The sequence below is a fragment of the Cupressus sempervirens genome, chromosome 11, assembly GCF_028749045.1.
Source record: "Cupressus sempervirens isolate cs-2001-9-10 chromosome 11, ASM2874904v1, whole genome shotgun sequence".
Taxonomy (NCBI): Eukaryota; Viridiplantae; Streptophyta; class Pinopsida; order Cupressales; family Cupressaceae; genus Cupressus; species Cupressus sempervirens.
The window spans coordinates 284,935,221-284,953,861 of record NC_143128.1 but is presented as its reverse complement, the minus strand read 5'-3'; the positions used below and the strand labels follow the sequence as shown (position 1 = coordinate 284,953,861).

The following is an 18,641-nucleotide window of genomic DNA, read 5'->3' as shown; positions in this document are numbered from 1 at the left end:
TCAGCTCCCAAAACATATAAACTGGAACTTTTCAACTCGTTTCATTTATTCTGTCTTGTTGAAGTGCATACACTGTAGTACTAGGATTATTTAAGATTGCCAAAAAAATAATGTATTAGGTCTTTGATTTTCAACTTTTTTATCATCAGGAATACAAAATCACTTCTAATGTCTTGAATACTGAATTTTTTTATGACAAGGAGCACAATGAAAATTAAGATTGTTATTTCTAATCAGCAATAAAGGGATATCAAACTAGTGGCTAAGACAATTCATAATTTGGCAATTTATGTCTAGGAAGAATCTAATGGCATTCTAATCTTGTGGATATCAACCCAAAGGTAAATAAAGAGATAAAAGTTGATTGATAGTTAATCGTTAGAAGTAAATAAACAACACACAATTCAAACCTCTTCTCAAGTATAGAACACTTACAAGGGGTTTTCGGGAAAGGCTGAAACTAACTTAGTTTCCAATTGTTATCTACTGATGTCACCTCAACTGAAAGTTAGATTGGAAAAGCATGTTCTGCTCAGTCACATTATCAGGATGTGTAAATAGTGTAAAATAACAAAACAGGCCTCCCAGTCAGAGATAAGATACTAGAATCACATTTATCACAGACAAGCGAATCCACTTATATAGTGACATGACAGGTTATGCTAAAAAATAAGAACGAACATTATTATTAAGGGTTCGTAATCCATATACATGCCTGTACTATGGAGTCAACTTCACGAATATGTGAAAGAAATTTATTCCCCAAACCCTGCATCAAAACAAAGAGGCAATCTTTCAAAGTAGAAAAAGAATGAAGAGATACCAAACAATAGGAACATAGTATGTACAAAGTAAATCCTTTCTGTCATCACGAAATTACCTGAGCTCATTATTTTAAAAAGGCATAAAGAAGACATGACGAAAAGAAGTTTACTGCCAAATAATTACTTTACCTACTGCATTGCAAAAGGAATATGATAGAACATGTCAAGTGATTGGAGACAAAAGCCAATGAATACTCTATTTCAGGTTAGTGCTTTTACAGTCCAAATGTAGACTGGAGAGCATCTGTCAAGATCAGACTACCTTCCCTTACTACAAAAAGCTTATTTGAAGTACCCAACAATTGCCAATAAAAACAGAAACATCAACAACTACTGAATCTACCAAAAGAAAACAAATAAATAATAAATAGTTGAATACAAAAAATTAGCAAAACATACAACTTTAATTTACATGATCTACATCATCCCCCCAAGCAAGAAACATCAGGTTTATAGCCAACTGGTAGGGAACAACAACAACACAAATTATATAATATCAGGGAAAAGTTTCCATACTTTTGAAGTACTGCAGGGGAGGAAGGTTCTTACCGTTGATGTTCCACTCATTCAACCACCATTGCAGAATCATGACCCAAACGTTCCACAATGAAGTCTAGTCAAGACCTATATAATATAGAGCTTCTGGTGTAACCAACCTAAATTTGGCAACAAGTTTTCAAGTAGAAGTAGAAAGGAGAACTCTTGAATTGTATCACTATAATTTGTACTGTTCCGGCTCAGATTTTTACTTGTGAGAAACAAATGGATATGACGGAATAATGCAGGCAGAGCCATACACCAAATCAAGAGAGATAAGGAAAAGGCTATACAAAGTAAAGGCCGTACTGCAACTCCAAAACACCGTACTATGTGCCCAGATGTCGTACGAAATGTAGCTGGAAGATGGTCGTATGGTAGGCAAATTGACTGTACGGGATTGTGGTCCGTACGTATGGGTATTGAGAGGACCGTATTGCATTCAGGGAAGGCCGTATGGTGGCTTTAAGTAGGTCGTACGGTGACTACAAGGAAGGTCGTACGGTGACTCAAGGTGGGCCGTACGGTGTCTACAGCAGGGCCGTATGGATGGTGTGGGATGTTTGAATGTGAATGTCGTACGGGATATTAAGAAGATGGCCGATGCGATGCACAAAGATATGGTACGGTAAAGAAAATACAGAATTGTTTGATGACGCAATATGTAATGAAGTTGCAATATATTTAACACAAACAACTTGCAGGTAACATGACACCAAATAGATACACTCATGTGCCAAACAATTATTCCACATACATGATGTTTTGATTCTCCAGATCCGAGCCAAGTACACAGATGGAATAGGGTGAGGGTTGAATCCCACCGAAACCACACGAACCAAATAGGGAAGGTCTTTCACTTCCGAAATGGAGAATTACAGAGAATCCCCAACAGGAATTCGCAGTACAGAGCAAATATAATCCCAAGCATACCTAAGACTTCCTACAAGCCATGCTTAAATACCCGTCGAGAAACCATTCCAAGGGTGTACAAAGATAGCCGACGGCGACACAAACTTCGAACACAAAAATAGAAATGGGACCGAGATAAATTAAATCAATCGACCCGTTACAAAGTTTAATTAAGTAAACTTATTTTATGACGGGAACATTATAGTCCTCCTGTCCCAAAATTTGCTTGTCCTCAAGCAAATGCAGTGTCGGGTGCTAGACAATGTGCTCACCTTCCCACGTTGCGTCATCCAACGGCAGATGTCGCCAGCGTACCAAGTATTCCTTCACAGTGTAGTTCCGTAGGGTCTTTTCATGTACTTCAAGGATCTCAGCAGGTTCCAAAATGAGTTTTCCTTCTTCATTGAGTGGCGGAAGGTCGGTAGCAACTGTGACATTTTGCCCTATGGCTTTCTTCAGACAAGAAACAGGGGAGACATTATGAATGCAGCTTCCCTCCGAAAGTTCCAGTTCATAGGCTACCTCACCAATGTGATAGACCACACGATAAGGACCATAAAATCGTGGCTTCAATTTCTCCTTCCTTGTTCCCTTTAATGAAGACTGTCGGTATGGTTGGAGCTGGAGATATCCCAGATCCCCTACTTCAAAACTCCTCTCTATCCAACGTCTGTTGGCGTACATCTTCTGTTGATTTTGTGCCTACTGTAGGTTTTCTTTCAAACTCCTCAGTATGTCCTGCCCCTCTTAAAGCCAGTCCCTCACACTTAGAGCGCGATTGTCACCCAAAACTGTGTCGATGAAGGAGAGGCGTTCGTACCCGTACAGAGCCTTGAATGGCGCCATCCCGATAGCCATGTGATACATGGTATTGTAGCAATATTCCCCCAAATGGATCCATTTTACCCACGCTCGTTGTTGTGCCGAGACATAATTTCGAAGGTAGCCTTCGAACCTTTTGTTCACAATCTCAGTTTGTCCATCCGTTTGCAGGTGGTAACTCGTGCTTGGTGATAATTTTGTCCCTGCCATCCGAAACAATTATGTCCAAAAGATACTGACGAATTGTCCATCCCGATCACTGACGATGTTTCGGGGCAACCCGTGCAAATGAAAGACTTTTCTAAAAAACAAATCGGCAACTTGAGCAACCTAAAGGTCCGAGGGGATGGCGAAGAAATGTGCATACTTTGTCAACCTGTCAACCAACACGAAGATACAGTCATTTCCGTTCGCCTTGGGAAGACCTGTTATGAAGTCCATTGATATACTTTCCCACTTATGTTCGGGAATTGGCAAAGGCTATAGCAGCTTGGCAGGCAGAGCGTGTTCAGACTTATTCTGTTAGCAGACCGTACATTCTCTTACATGCTACAACACATCCCCTTTTAGTCCCTTCCATGAAAACCTCACCCGAAGACTTCTATAAATTTTAAGGAAACCGGGGTGCCCAGCTAGAGGTGAGTCGTGTACTTCCTTCAAGATATTTTGCTTCAGTTTGGACTCTGGCACCAAGTATATCCGGTCTTTATAATATATGATATCATCCACCACTCGGTACCAATCATCATGGGTGTGGCCATCCATTATTTCATAGGCAGTTGTATTCTTGGAATATTCCACTAACAGTTGTGCCTTCCAGTCAGTTGAAATCTGGTCTAGTGAGCAGATGGTGGGTTTTTTGGACAAGGCATCTGCAACAACATTGTTCTTTCCTTTTACATATTCAATGTCAAAATCAAAAGACTAAACTTTTCTTACCCATTTTTGTTGTCGTTCGTTCAAGTCTCGTTGCTCCAGGAAATATCTCAGACTGTTGTGATCCGTACGGACAACAAACTTGGCACCTACCAGATACTGCCAGAACTTGGTTAGTGCATGCATGATGGCCAACATTTCTTTTTCATAGATGGAATATAGCCGTTCTGCTGGTGTAAGCTTTCTGCTCTCATAAGCGACAGGGTATTTGTCTTGCATCAGTACTGCTCCAATGCCTTCCCCGGATGCGTCGCACTCCAGAATGAACGGCTGAGTAAAGTCAAGTAGTGCAAGTACGGGACAAGTGCTCATGGCCTTTTTCAGCTTATCAAAGGTGAGTTGTGCCTCTTTGTTCCACTGGAATGACCCCTTCTTCGTCAGATCTGTTAAAGGTGCTCTAAGCTGAGAGAATCCTTTAACAAACCTCCTGTAGTAACTACATAGTCCAAAGAATCCTCGCAGGTCCATGAGTGATTTTGGGGGAGGCCAATCAAGGATAGCCTGAATCTTCTCCCGATGCACTCGAACCCCGTATTTACTGACAACATGCCCCAAGTATAATATCTCTGTCATCCCAAACTCACATTTGGACTGCTTGGCGAACAAGGACTATTCCTCCATGATACTTAGAACTTCATTCAGATGCTTCAGATGCTCCTCCCACATCCTGCTATAAATAAGATCATCAAAGAATACCAATAGATACTTACGCAATTGTATGTTGAAGATGTGGTTCATGCATGATTGAAATGTAGCAGGTGCATTGATCAATCCGAACGGCATGACGAAGAACTCATAATGTTCATAGTGTCAGTGGAAAGCCGTTTTCTCCATATCTTCTCCTCTCATTCGGATCTGATGATATCCGGAACGGAGATCTATTTTTGAAAAATAGACTGCTCAATGCAGTTCATCCAGCAACTCATCTATCCTTGGAATGGGATACCTATCCTTTATTGTTTTCTTGTTTAACGCACAGTAGTCCACACACATGCGCATCGTCCCGTCCTCCTTTCTGACCAACACTACAAATGATGCAAATGGGCTAAAACTGGGACGGATCCATCCTTTCTCTAGCAATTCCTAAATCGTCCTTTCGATCTCATCTTTGAATTTCTTGGGGTGGCGGTACAGTGTGGTTATGACCGGATTTGCCCATGATTCCAACTTGATAGTGTGTTCAAACCCTCAATGCAGTGGTATGCCAAGAGGAATATCCATAAAAAACTTTTCATGTCTACTTAAAATATCTTGGAGCTCATCATCCTGTGGAGGTGTTCTTTGCCCTTTTATAGGCTTCGTTGAGATGAAACAATGCGCAGCCCACACAACGTCATCGTGTCGAAAGATTTCCTCTATCTAATGTGCAAAAACTTCCTTTGGACCTTCATTTGCCATTCCTCGGAGGGCGAACTTCTTTCCATCAATCACAAAAGTAAAGTCCATTCTTTTGAAACTATGGGTGTATTCATCAAGGGTCTCCATCCACTGTATGCCAAGAATAACTTCCATGTCTGCCAGGTCCACTATGAAGAAGTCCTCAGTTACCGTGTGATTCGCCATTGTGATGCTCAGTTGAGGAACAAGGTGCGTGCAGGGTAGGAAAGTCCCTCTGACTACCTTGACCTAAAAGCCTGCATTCACCTCTATAGGGAGACTTCTTTGTCTTACCAAAGATGAGTTGATGAAATTTAGAGTCGCGCCACTATCCAACATCACCGTAACCCTTTGTCCCTGCAGGGTACCCCATACACGAAAAAATGTGCACCTCGAGCTACCAACCAATGCAATGGCTCCTCCGCACTGTACCAGAGAGGCAATTCTCTCTGTATGGTTCAGACTGATGTTGGTGTCATGGTAGGGTTGGTTATCTTCGACCGGCATTTCTTCCTATTCGTGTTCATCCTCATCATCAGATACAACCTCAATGTAGTGGATCTTCCCTTTCCCAAGGCATTGGTGGCTGGGCTCCCAAGGTCCCTCGCAATTGAAACACAATTTCTTCCTTCGGAGTTTTTGTCAAGTAGCTTCATCCAACAACGGCTTCTTGGGCAAAGGTTTGTCCCTCGGAAATGTCGGCAGTTTCAGATGTGAGTGACTTCGTAAGGATGAGGATGATGCCAACGATGATGTCATACTTCGTGCCTTACTGATTGCTTCCAATAGGGTAGACAAATTAAATCCCTTCACCCAACCTTTTAGCAGTTCTGCCAGTCCGTCCATGAAGAGCACAACCCGCCTTCTTTTGGAAATGTCTATGACCAAAACAAAAAGTTTCTGAAACTCCGCAATGAACTGATCTACCGATCCCGTTTTCCTCAGTTGTGCCAAATCTTTGAAATTGAGCTCGGGATCTTTCCCATCAAATCGTTCTATCAATTTCTCCGTGAATTCCACATGTCTTTATTTGATCATGCCCTAATGTGATGGTGTCGTGGTGCCACCATTCGTGCGCAACTCCCTCCAAGTGCAAAGCGGCAAATTTGATTACTTCCTCTGACATTGGATTCAGCTGTAAGTAGGTATCGGCTTTCATCACCCACGCTTGCGCTAATATAGGCTGATCCATCAAATGGAGACAAATTCACCTTACTCAACTTTCTCCTGCGATCATCGTTGAAGTATCCTCTGTTTCTGCCTCCTGAATATCTCATTCTCAGATCAACGTAATCTTTGTATGATATATCTTCTTCAAGGTCCGCATTCTTCCACTCTTCTCTCATCTCTTCAAAGGTTGGTTGTCTCCCTTTGTGTTGTGTCTCCGTACGTGGTGGAAAAGTTGGCATGGAAGGCCAAGAGCGTGTTGGCTGAGGGTTTGATTTACCCATCACCGAGTCTGCGCTGTGACCATTTTGTTCTCCAGATATTTTGTTCTCCACCAACTTCTTGAGAGTTTCTTCCATGAGTCGCTGCGTATCAATGATCTATGCCTGATTCCTGGCAAGTTCCCTCAAAAGAGCCACAAGTTCGGCAGCAGTTGGTTCCCGTTCGTCCACCGTTCGATCAACAAAATGTGTCCTTTTCCGGCTATAAACTCTCATTCGCTATCCACAAGCTAGCAAGAAAAAAGCGCTCTGATACCATTGTACTATTCCAACTCAAATTTTTACCCATGAGAAACAAATTGATATGACAGAATAATGCAGGCAGAGCCGTACACCAAATCAGGAGAGATAAGGAAAAGGTTGTACAAAGTGAAGGTCGTACTGCAACTCCAAAACATCGTACTATGTGCCTAGATGCCGTACGAAATGTAGCTGGAAGATGGTCGTACGGTAGGTAAATTGACTGTACAGGATTATGGTCCGTACGTATGGGTATTGAGAGGACCATACTACATTCAAGAAAGGTCGTACGATGGCTTTAAATAGGTCGTACAGTGGCTTTAAGTAGGCCGTACGGTGACTACATGGAAGGTCGTACGGTGACTCGAGGTGGGTTGTACGATGTCTACAGGGGGCCATACGAATGGTGCGGGGTGTTTGAATGTGAATATCGTACAAGATATTAGGAAGATGGCCGATGCGATGCACAAAGATATGGTACGATAAAGAAAATACAAAGTCATTTGATGACGCAATATGTAATGAAGTTGAGATATATTTAACACAAACAACTTGCAAGTAGCCTGACACCAAATAGATATATTCGTGTGCCAAACAATTATTCCACATACAAGATGTTCTGATTCTCCAGATCCAAGCCAAGTACACAGACAGAATAGGGTGAGGGTTGAATCCCACCGAAACCGCACGAACCAAATAGGGAAGGTGTTTCACTTCCGAAATGGCGAATTATAGAGAATCTCCAACAGGAATTCGCAGTACAGAGCAAATATAATCCAAGCATACCTAAGACTTCCTACAAGCTGTGCTTAAATACCCGTCGGGAAACCATTCCGAGGGTGTACAAAGATAGCCGACGGCGACATACTTCGAACAAAAAAATAGAAATGGGACCAAGATAAATTAAATCAATCGGCCCGTTACAAAGTTTAATTAAATACACTCATTTTATGACGAGAACATTACATAATTAACACATCTAGAACATTGGGCATTTGTAGAGCATATCTCACAGACTCGAAATTTTCAGCTCAGCAAATACTCAGAAAAAAACAGCAACCTAGGAGGTACTGAAAATTAGAATCTCTTTAAAAACATTTTTTTTTCATAAAATTCAATAACAAAATGTATTAAATTTAAAATTGACATCTTGAAAGATAAAATGCATGGCTTTAAAGATAAAACATGTGAAAAATGTAATTTAATCAACATTTTAACTGCGTCGACATTTTTACCCATGCTTTTTTCGTGTCTTAAAAACTGCAAGAGTTAAAACTTGTGAAACTGAAGAGAAGCCTAATGAAAAAATAGAGAGTAATTAACAAATCAGATTACTCACAGAGTTTGTAGACTGCAGTATAGAGAATGTATGCACAAAGGGCCCTACAATTGAAGGAATTACCTTGGATAACCATGCAAACAAGTTGTCAAGTCTGAAAGTGCCCTTGACTGTGAACATACTTTAGCAAGTTGATCACTTTCTACTAGATGGTGGTGCATAGTAAAAAGATGATATTGCTTATGATAGTGAAGCATGACTTAGTGGACTTGAAAAGACCATCCCAATCCATCAAACACCTTCCCCTCATGAAAACTTTGGTCACTATTCTCTCACTCACCAAGAATTTGGCTTCTCCCTGATCATCAACTGGATTCTATGTTACCCAAATCTTCCTTGGCAAGGCAAAGTCTGGTCCCACTCTTGCAATAGTCTGGCCCTTATCGTATTCTTGCAGTCTATCCAAATTCTGTTAGATGAATCCAAGACAAATTTTGCAGTTTCTATGGCAAATTTCCAAATCTGCAGAAGGACCCAGGCTGAATTTTACCAAAAAAATGGAATTGTTTTACTTTGTTAAAGTTTTTTTTCGTCCATCTTAGTCAATCCAATCCTCCAACCTTAAAATAGACCACAAAAAAGGCTAAAAAGAGAAAACATATGCCATTTGGACTTAAACACTAATATATATATGGTGGTGTATTTTGCTATGTTGCTTTAAAATTTGCATAGTGGTGTATGAACTTATTTTCTGCTGCATACATATACATATGCATATCATACATACATACATACATACATACATACATATATATAACATATGTTTTTGTACGGATGAACCCAAAACGAATTCAAACCCACCCCAAAAAAATCTTGAACAATTTCGAACCTGCATCTGAACCCGAATCCACAACTTCAACTTGATTGAATAACCCCTTATCTTTGCCAAATTTTAAAATATAATAAAGGGTGTCCAATATTGCAAAAGTGTGATGTCCTTTGGGCATTTACTCTATGTTTGCCTTATTTCTTATGTTAAATTTCCACAAATGACTAGGAATAAATATCTGCTTTACCCATAGCTAGTCAAAGAATGAATAAATCAATTGATAAGACTGCCAAATATCTTTATAATAATAAAGATCAAATTTACTATAAACTATGCAATTCTATCCCCGATAAGAACTCTGATACAGTTTCTCACCTGAAGAATAGATTGGAGGATCTAAATTGGTTTATGAATAATGATATAAATATTGTTCTTAGTTTGATATCGATCTAATCCCCAGTAGGTTTTCTTTGGTTGCCAAGTAACTAACCAATGGGATGATTGTTAACATGCTAGCTATAAGCAGAAGTTGAGGACCCAACTCTTCCAATAGTCAGATTGCCTTTTCTAAAACTATGTTATGGTTTCTTATTGCCTTCTTTTGTTAATATCTTAAAGTCTTTTTGTGATGAACAAAGAAAATAGTGTCTAATTGCCAAAGGCAAAGGCTCGATTGGGCATCCTCAAATCTGGATACAATCAGCAATAAAAATCTCTTTTGTTTCTCTGATTGATGATGGATGCCCAAAATTAATATCCAAATCTAAAAGATTTTAGATTTTCTTAAGATTGACTTCTCTGTTGTTTTGTATTAAATTTCTCATTCCTTCAATAACCCTTTTGAATAGTTTACTACTTATACTTTGTTCTGATTTTGGTGTCTTTATTCCATGATTGAATTCCCTTCTTATACCCAACGATATGGGTGAGGAGACATGTCACCAAGGGACGCGTCTCATGATCATCTATCATTTCACTTGTATTACCATTACCAATAATTTTATTAGGCTAAATCATGCTACTGTTATAATGTCTTCTAATCACCCACTAAGTCTATAGGTACTTCATTAATATGTGATGCTGAGACAGAACAGATTATACAGAAGCACCGAGAGGATTTATTGCACTGACCTTATAACTGAGCCCCTGTCCATAAGCCCGAGTTTCCTCAAAAGTATACACTTCCTCCAAATCAAAACCAAGTCTTTCCTTCTGAAGCTTCAGCGGACCCTTGTTTTAGCGATAACAATGTACTCTCAAATGCATCAAAACAAATTCTTTCTGAAATACAAACACCAAATTCGGCAAAGAAAGCTCCAAAAGAAACAAAAAAGCCTTTGGCAACTCCAACACTCTTCTACATGGATAACTCAACACATTTTTGTAGAATCATCCATACACCCTTTGTGCTTTTACATGGTGGTCATTGACGGGATTGTATGTAGAATATATGAAAAGGGCTTTAGATGGATATTCACGAGAATAAATGACTTTTACTTTTTAACTAATAGCCAAAATGATGCATGTAATTTGGAACCAAGTTTAATTGATTCCAGGACTAGAACTAGTTTCGGAACTTCTACAGGTATCATTATTGATTCCTGGACTATACCGCTCTTTTTGAGTATGACGAATGAGTTGCTCCATCCTTCTAAGTGAGGTTCTACAAGCCGCCACTAGACATTCCTCTAAGTACATGCTTTCTCTTATCAACCTCTAACTTCATTTCCATCATTCAAAAACTAGGGTAGAATTCCCCAACAGATTGTAGCCTTGTCATTCCTAACACAACATCCATGTCTCCTAAAGTAACCACATAGAAATCAACTTGGAAATTGTAATCACTCAACTGGATGGTCAAGTTGGAGGTCCTTTTGTTACAAGTGAGAATGAAGCCATCTGCAACTCTCTACCTGAATCCTTCTAATTCTTCAATTTTAAGTCCTCTCTTAGCAACTAACACTTCATCGATGAAAATATGTGTGGCACCCATGTCCCACAAAGTAAACAGTAAACGCAAGCTGTCCACCCAAAACTCTTCTGCTAGTGAGGAAACCCTCTTTTGGATGCAAAAGGGCTGTGCTATGGCAGCCACGTCTTTTGATTCTCTACCTGACTCATATTTCGGTCAGGTTATCAGAATTTCAAAATCAGTTTCATCAGCATATGAGTACTCCATTCAATTAACTTTGCCCTTTCTAGGGCATTTATGACCTGATTCCCAAGGCCCTTTGCATTTAAAGCACAATTTCCTCCTTCTCACATCATTTAAGTCTCTTGATCCATTTTTTAGTAGGCCTCTTAGGCTGGTCCATCGCTTCTGGTAACTGTTTCTTGCTCTTATTAGAGGAAAAGGACTTAGATGTTGTTTTGCTACTCAGGGAAATAGAGTCCATGCTATACACTTTCTTCATGCCCTCCTTAAGAGTCATAGGGTCAAATGCATTAACACACCCATGCAAGGGTTCCAAGAGTCCCCTACTGAATAGGACCACAAGTCTCCTTTCTGTGATACTAGACACCATCATGGATAATCTCTGAAATCACAAATATAAGTCTCCAAAGAGCCATATTGTTTTAGTTGAGCAAGCTCAAGCTCCCTAAAATACATCTCTAGGTCCTTCTTGTCAAACCGTTCAATGAATCTAGTGGTAAATTCATCACAGGTGGTAATGAGGTTGTGACCAAGTCACCAAATCATGGCATCACCATCTATGCACTACCAGATGTAATGAAGCAAATTTGATGACGTCCTCCTCTAGCATAGGCCTTAAAGAAATAAAGTTGTCCAACTTTTGGACCCAATCTTGCAGTGCATTTATGTGGCAAGGTTACCTTGCTCATAGCATGCTGAAAATCCCTCTGAACCTGAGGTGCTCTGTGCTCTGTCCTAATTGTTGCACTTAACCTTTGCCTCTTCTGGTTCATAAATTGCTCAAATGTCAGCACCTCTCTGATCTCCGGGGGTAGTGTCATATGTAAGAAGAACGTAATAAGTTCTTTAATCATATTTGATTGCATTTTGGAGTGCCTTCATCCACTGCATTCAGCCATTACAGTTTATTGAAGAAGAAAAATAGATAACATGTGTTCTTTGATTATATTTCATCACATTTTGCAGTCCCTTCAAGAAAGAAAGTACATATGTTCTTTGATTATATTTTATTGCATTTTGAAGTCAATTTGTCCACTTCATTCAGTTATTACAGTTTATTAAAGAAAAAAAACCATGTTCTTTGATCATATTTCATTGTATTCTGGAGTCCCTTCATCCATCATTTTTGGCAGGTGTAGTGAAAGATGCTTTTCAGCCAAGTGGGCACTCATCATCAATACACACCAAGGAAGATGAACCTTCATCAATCGCCTATCATTACAAAACTGGAGCATTTTGTAATGCATCTTGATTGTAATTGATTTTCTTGTAGCTGTACATATACTTCGCTTACATTCAAACTTAAGGAAGCAGTACTTATGTGTCCTTACATTAACTATAGCTGTTCCATTACAGTTAAATAAATCAGATACGATTCTCGTTATTAGTCTATGATCCATAAAATTCTCATTCTCAGTCTTCTATTTCATTTTTACATATATACTAAATCTGTTCTTGCCTCCTGGTGAACACTAGAGTGTTATTGCACCATCTCTTTATTTATTAATGAATCTGTGATGGTTTTCTGTGTTGTCTTCTATTGAACGTCCATTATAATATGGTAGATTGCATGTTAGTTTAGTGTGTTATTCTCACAACACTATCATAAAAGGCTCCTTCTGCAATGTAAAAATAAACCATTGAAAACCCATGCCTGTGCTGTTTATCGAACATGTTTAGTAAGACTTTGAGTCAGATCCATATTGCTCAAAAGAAATTCTTGAAATTTTAACTAATCCTTGAATGCAGGCTGTGTTTACCGCACAAGTTAATTAAGAATTGCACACAGATAATGAACACGAACTGAAACAGCAGAACTCTTCTTATTTTATTCGCATATGCCAAGATATTACATTAGGTTCTGATATGATGATGATTACAATGATCCCGAAGGGAGATATAAATACTGTCCGAGGAACCTTCTCAAAGGTATCCATCGGCCACATACAACATGTTTACTACAATAATAGAACCTTCTGGAAACATCTCGATACATGTCGGCCTGAGGGCACACATCCCGATACACTAGCAGAAACATCTCGATACACCATCGAGAACCTCCCGATACTCCATCGAGAACATCCTGATACACCGTCAGGAACCTCCCGATACTCCGTCGAGAACATCCTGATACACCATCGGGAACCTCCCGATACCCCGTCGGGAACATCTTAATACACTGTTGGGAACCTCTTGATACCCCGTCGAGAACATCCTGATACACCGTAGGGAACCTCCCGATACCCCGTCAGGAAGCTCCTAATACACCGTCGGGAACCTCCCAATATCCCATTGGGAACATCCCGATACATTATTTCCTGACGACATCATCCCCCCCAAAAAGAAAAGTCGTCTCCGGACGACTAGACAACAAAAACTGTCTGCTTAACTGACCTTGATAGCCACCTGTGCTGCTTGGTTTGCTTCTAACTCTGGGTCCACTTAGCCAAGTGTCGCTGAAGTGCCTTCAACTGGATGATCGACTCCTCCCGAGCTCTCTACGCATCCGCCAAGACAGCCTCTCGGCCAACACCTACTCTTAGTGCCTCTAGTACACAGACAATCCATGCCTGCAGCAGCTTCAAGTCTTCTCAACTAGTCACTCTTCATGACTGATATCTGCAACGACTGGGGGTCCAGGGGGCAACGCCCCCGGCGGGGTCGAGGGGCAGCGCCCTCGAGGGGTCCTGGAACACACCATTTCTGTCATTTTCTGCCAATTCTACACTCTTTCTGGCAACCACTAATGCTTCCCCTTCCCTTTGGCATCATCTGCTGCTCATTCCGAACAACTTGAATCGGTCGGTTTTTGTTTTTTTTTTTTTTTTTAGAAAACCTCCTATCATCATTCTTCTGCACTGCCAATATACAGCTACTGTGCTTCGGTCCTTTTGCATCGCCGTATGGCTGATGTGCCTCGATTCTTTCTTTAATTTTCCAACATGTGCTACTGTACGGTGATACAACTTGAATACGCTGTACTGGATTACCACTTTCAATGTTGAATGCTATTGTCCAGAAAAAAGTTGTACGGCTCAATGTGGACACCTCTCGAAGCCGTACGGTGTTCAACTTGTACTCCAGCTGTGTCCGTACGGTGACGAATGCCTTCAGTGCTTCAAGAAGAAATGACTTCTTTGACAGACTGGAAACCGTACGGGATTCATTTTTCAATTCCAAGTCGTACGGTGATATAAGATGATACCGTACGGTGTCTACTGTTCTTCACAATGCCGTACGGTCACTTGACCATACGGTGCTATTTTCTCTCTCTCTTCTTCTTCTTCTTCTTTTTTAAATTTTTTTTTTTTTTTTACCATATAACTCTGTACAATATTTACATATATACAGTACTTACAATCATTCTTGTCTCAGTTGTTCATCCACGGAGGTGCATTACTTCTTTCATGGTAGACATTCAACTTCCACCTATTCACTGCATTGGCCACCTCGTTTCCATCTTGTATCCATGGTTTTATTGCTCCATTATCACCCACTTCCCGAATCTAGTACATCCCGACCCATTTAATTTTGAACTTGCTTGGTTTGATCTCATTCCGGTCGTCGTGCTTCAACACCCACTGTCCGAGTTGATACCTGCTACGCCTGTTCTGTGTCATCTCCATATCGCCCAGTTTGTTCCCGAAGCTCGCTACCATGGACTCCGTCAGCTGCCCCTTCTGTCCGTCAATAACACATTCACTCTGTACTACTACAACTTTTATTGAACCCTTCCGCTTAGTTTCTTGTGCGGACCGTATGATCTGTCCTCCTTGCTGTTGGCACCTTTCTGCTATATCCGTGGTTCGACGTAATACTTTCTTCCTATGCAGTCGTACAGTGGAATCTTTCCTTCTTTCGGGTTCATACTATATGTTCTTTCCTTCAGCTTCAATCATACCCGTGTTTCCTTCTTCGGCTTCTCCATGTTGCTTCAAACATTCATTTCTTTCTTCGACTTCTCTTTGTTCCTTCGGACATTCATTTCCTTTTTCGGCTTCTCTATGTTCCTTCGGACACTCATTTGCTTCTTCTTTCTTACCTCCATCAATCCTTAGCATATTACAACTTGAAAAGAGCTCGTAATCCTCTATCTGCCAGTGGTAAAGACCATTTACTGAATCCAGATCGTCATCTCCTTCCAATCGTAGGACTCCCTCCTAATCGGATTCCATACTCTGCCTCCTCTCATCCTCTTCTCCTTCGGAATCTGACAATAGAGCTTCTTCTCCAACCATCTGAGTGTGTAGATCGATGACATACTTTCGGCCTTTGCTTTCAAGTGATAAAGTATTTTTCTTCCAATCGTGTTTTGCCTTGGCTTGTATCAGACACCCCCAGCCCAGAATGGCATCATATCCTCTCCGCTTCAGTGGGATCACGACGAAATCCAACAAGAATGGTTGTGTTCCAATCATCACTGGTTGTGCTGTCAGGACTCCCAATGGCTTGATTCCATGTTGATCGGCTGTTAACAGTTGGAATGTAGGCGGCCATAATGTCGGTTGTCCCAACCTTTTCCAGGTGTCTTCAGGCAACACATTGACACTGGACCCTCCGTCCACAATCGTTTCTGTCAATACAGTCCCGAGAATTCCCATTTCGACGACTGCAGGATGACGTCCGGATGAGAGGGCTAATAGCATCGGATCTTCTGCACTTGCACCACTTTTCGTCTCCTTTTTGTCTATTGTACTTGCTCCACTTTCCTACTCCCTTCCATGTTCTCCTTGGAGTTTAGCAGCGGGAACAATGTTTGCGAGTGCCAATCGGAGTTGAGGCATAGTGAGCAACAGATCATTTATCCTGACAATTATCTCGGCTTGCAATATTTGCCATACAATGTTCTGTTCTGCGCAGTTCCATACGGAGGTACTCGGCGTGTCCTTCAAGTGTGTCGTTCCTACCTGCGTTGCTCTCTGGATCTCTACCTGTGCTTCCTCCAATCTCTTCTTTTCTTCTACTGGGTTGGGGTATACTTTCGCTTGCTGCCGCGTAATGGCCAGAACCTCTTCTTCGTTTGTCCCGACGGTGATCAAGTTTACTCTCGACTTCGGACACCTAGCATCTTCATGATCACCAGGTCCACACCATCTGCATAACAACTTCGGTGTGTTCGCCGTTGTACACTCTCGGGCGAAGTGACCCCACAAATTGCATGCGTGGCATTGGACTATCGGCCGACCATTCGCATCATACTGAATTCGACTCCTCCCGCCATTATTATTGTTGCTACTATTGTTGTTGTTTTGACCATGTCGGTTATTTCTATATCCTCCCGACGTGGCACCCTCTATATTGTTGTTCCCGCTTCCTACAGCAGATGCTTCCTGTGTCAGGAACACTTGCTGCGGTGTTCTTGTTTTCAGATTGAAAGGACATTCTTTTACGGAGTATCCCATAATCTAGCAGATCTCGCAAAATTGCTCTTTAGGGCAGGATCCCTTCGTATGGCCTTCCTTCTTGCACTCCGTGCACCATAGTTCATTGCCTTTAGTTTCTTTGTTCATGTTCTTGAATTCCTTCATCATCTGAATCGTGTCTTTCTGAAGGGTACGAACCTTCTTGCTGCTACCCTCATCATCACTGCTATCTTCTCCTGAAGAGGCGTCGTCATCTGAATCGGATGAAGTATTCTTCTTCTTCTTCTTGGTCTTCTGCTCACTTTTCAGGTTCATTGCCCGGTTATATGCTTCAATGTATGTCGATGGTGGCACAATCTTCATCTTCTTTCGCAGCTTTGGGTGAAGGCCTTCAATGAACCATCGTTTCTGTAACCCGTCAGCTGGCTTATTCTCCATCTTGTTGATCAAATCCTTCAATTTCCTTGCGAAGACTCGGACTGTTTCATTCTTCCACTGCTTAGTATTGAATATCTCCACTACAATTTCATTATCATCGCGCAGCAGTTGAAATTCGGCAATGAACTCCTTTTTAATGTTATCCCAACTGTTTAACTTTTGTGGATCGGTATCAGTAAACCAATCAATTGCAACACCCCGTAGGGTTACCGAAAATTGCCTCATCCATTCATTGGTATCTGTTATGCCATTGGCTCTCCAAATCGTTTCACAGGTTTTACAATGTCGAATGGGATCAGCTGCTCCATCACCATCAAATTTAGGTAACTTTTCCTTTGGTCCTGCCATCCCGACGCTCACGCTTGGTATGTCGATGCTCACACTTGGTATCCCAACAGCTGTGTTTGGTGGAGGGTCTCCATTAAGTGAATTTGTTCCTTCTGGAAGTGGATCCTGGACGAAGAGTTCACTCCACGCTCTTGCTCCTTCGGCACTCCGAGCCGTGCGAGTCGATTCTCTTCCATCTAGACTGTCTTCCCTTGGCGAACACCAATTCAAAAACTCCTCCCTTGCCTCTTCCACCAATTCCACCCGCTATCGCGTCTCCTTCAACAATGCTTCTGCGTCCGTCTGCAGCAATCTTTTGGAACCCTTTTCTGCGTTCCGCTTGCTGCGCCAAAATCAAATCTCCATGTGCAATGCGTATTTCGTCCTTGTCTTTTAGCTTGTTCTTATTCTTGTTCAACTGATTCGGCATTACTCTTCATTCTCCTGCCCTTCCAGGTCCATCGGGCAACGGCGCCAAATGTTTACCGCATAGGTTAATTAAGAATTGCACACAGATAATGAACACGAACTGAAACAACAGAACTCTTCTTATTTTATTCGCATATGCCAAGATATTACATTAGGTTCTGATATGATGATGATTACAATGATCTCGAAGGGAGATATAAATACTGTTCGAGGAACCTTCTCGAAGGTATCCGTCGACCACATACAACATGTTTACTACAATAATAGAACCTTCTAGATACATCCCGATACATGTTGGCGTGACGGCACACATCCCGATACACTGATAGAAACCTCCTGATACACTGTCGGGAACCTCCCGATACTCCGTCGAGAACATCCTGATACACTGTCGGGAACCTCCCGATACCCCGTTGAGAACATCCTGATACACTGTCGAGAACCTCCCGATACCTCGTCAGGAAGCTCCTGATACACCATCAGGAACCTCACGATACCCCGTCGGGAATATCCCGATACATTATTTCCTGACGACAGGCTGGACCCTATTAGCCAGGTTTGTGACAGAGCATTTTATGAGAGGTTTAAAAAAACATGAAATGTTCAAGCAAACAACTTTTGGAAATTAAACGAGAAATTGGCATACGAAGTTCTTTTCTAGCAAGTTTCCTAAAGTAGGTACGACATTCTATGGAATGTTTTATTTAGAATCCATTAGGCTGAAA

At 41.3% G+C, this 18,641-nt stretch overlaps 1 protein-coding gene across 5 annotated transcripts in view; it reads right to left on the bottom strand.

The window, feature by feature from the left end:
* The window catches only part of LOC149529220 (GTP-binding protein-like protein), a 275,708-nt gene that overhangs the window by 193,181 nt on the left and 63,886 nt on the right, over positions 1-18,641 (bottom strand). For all 5 annotated transcript variants that reach the window (XR_016358646.1, XR_016358645.1, XR_016358647.1 and 2 more), the window contains exon 3: positions 716-769. Coding sequence is in view for 2 of the 5 variants with exons in the window: in XM_089809559.1 (XP_089665685.1) it covers positions 716-769 (54 nt within the window). In the remaining 3 variants the exon portion in view is untranslated. The remainder of the gene's footprint in view (positions 1-715; positions 770-18,641) is intronic.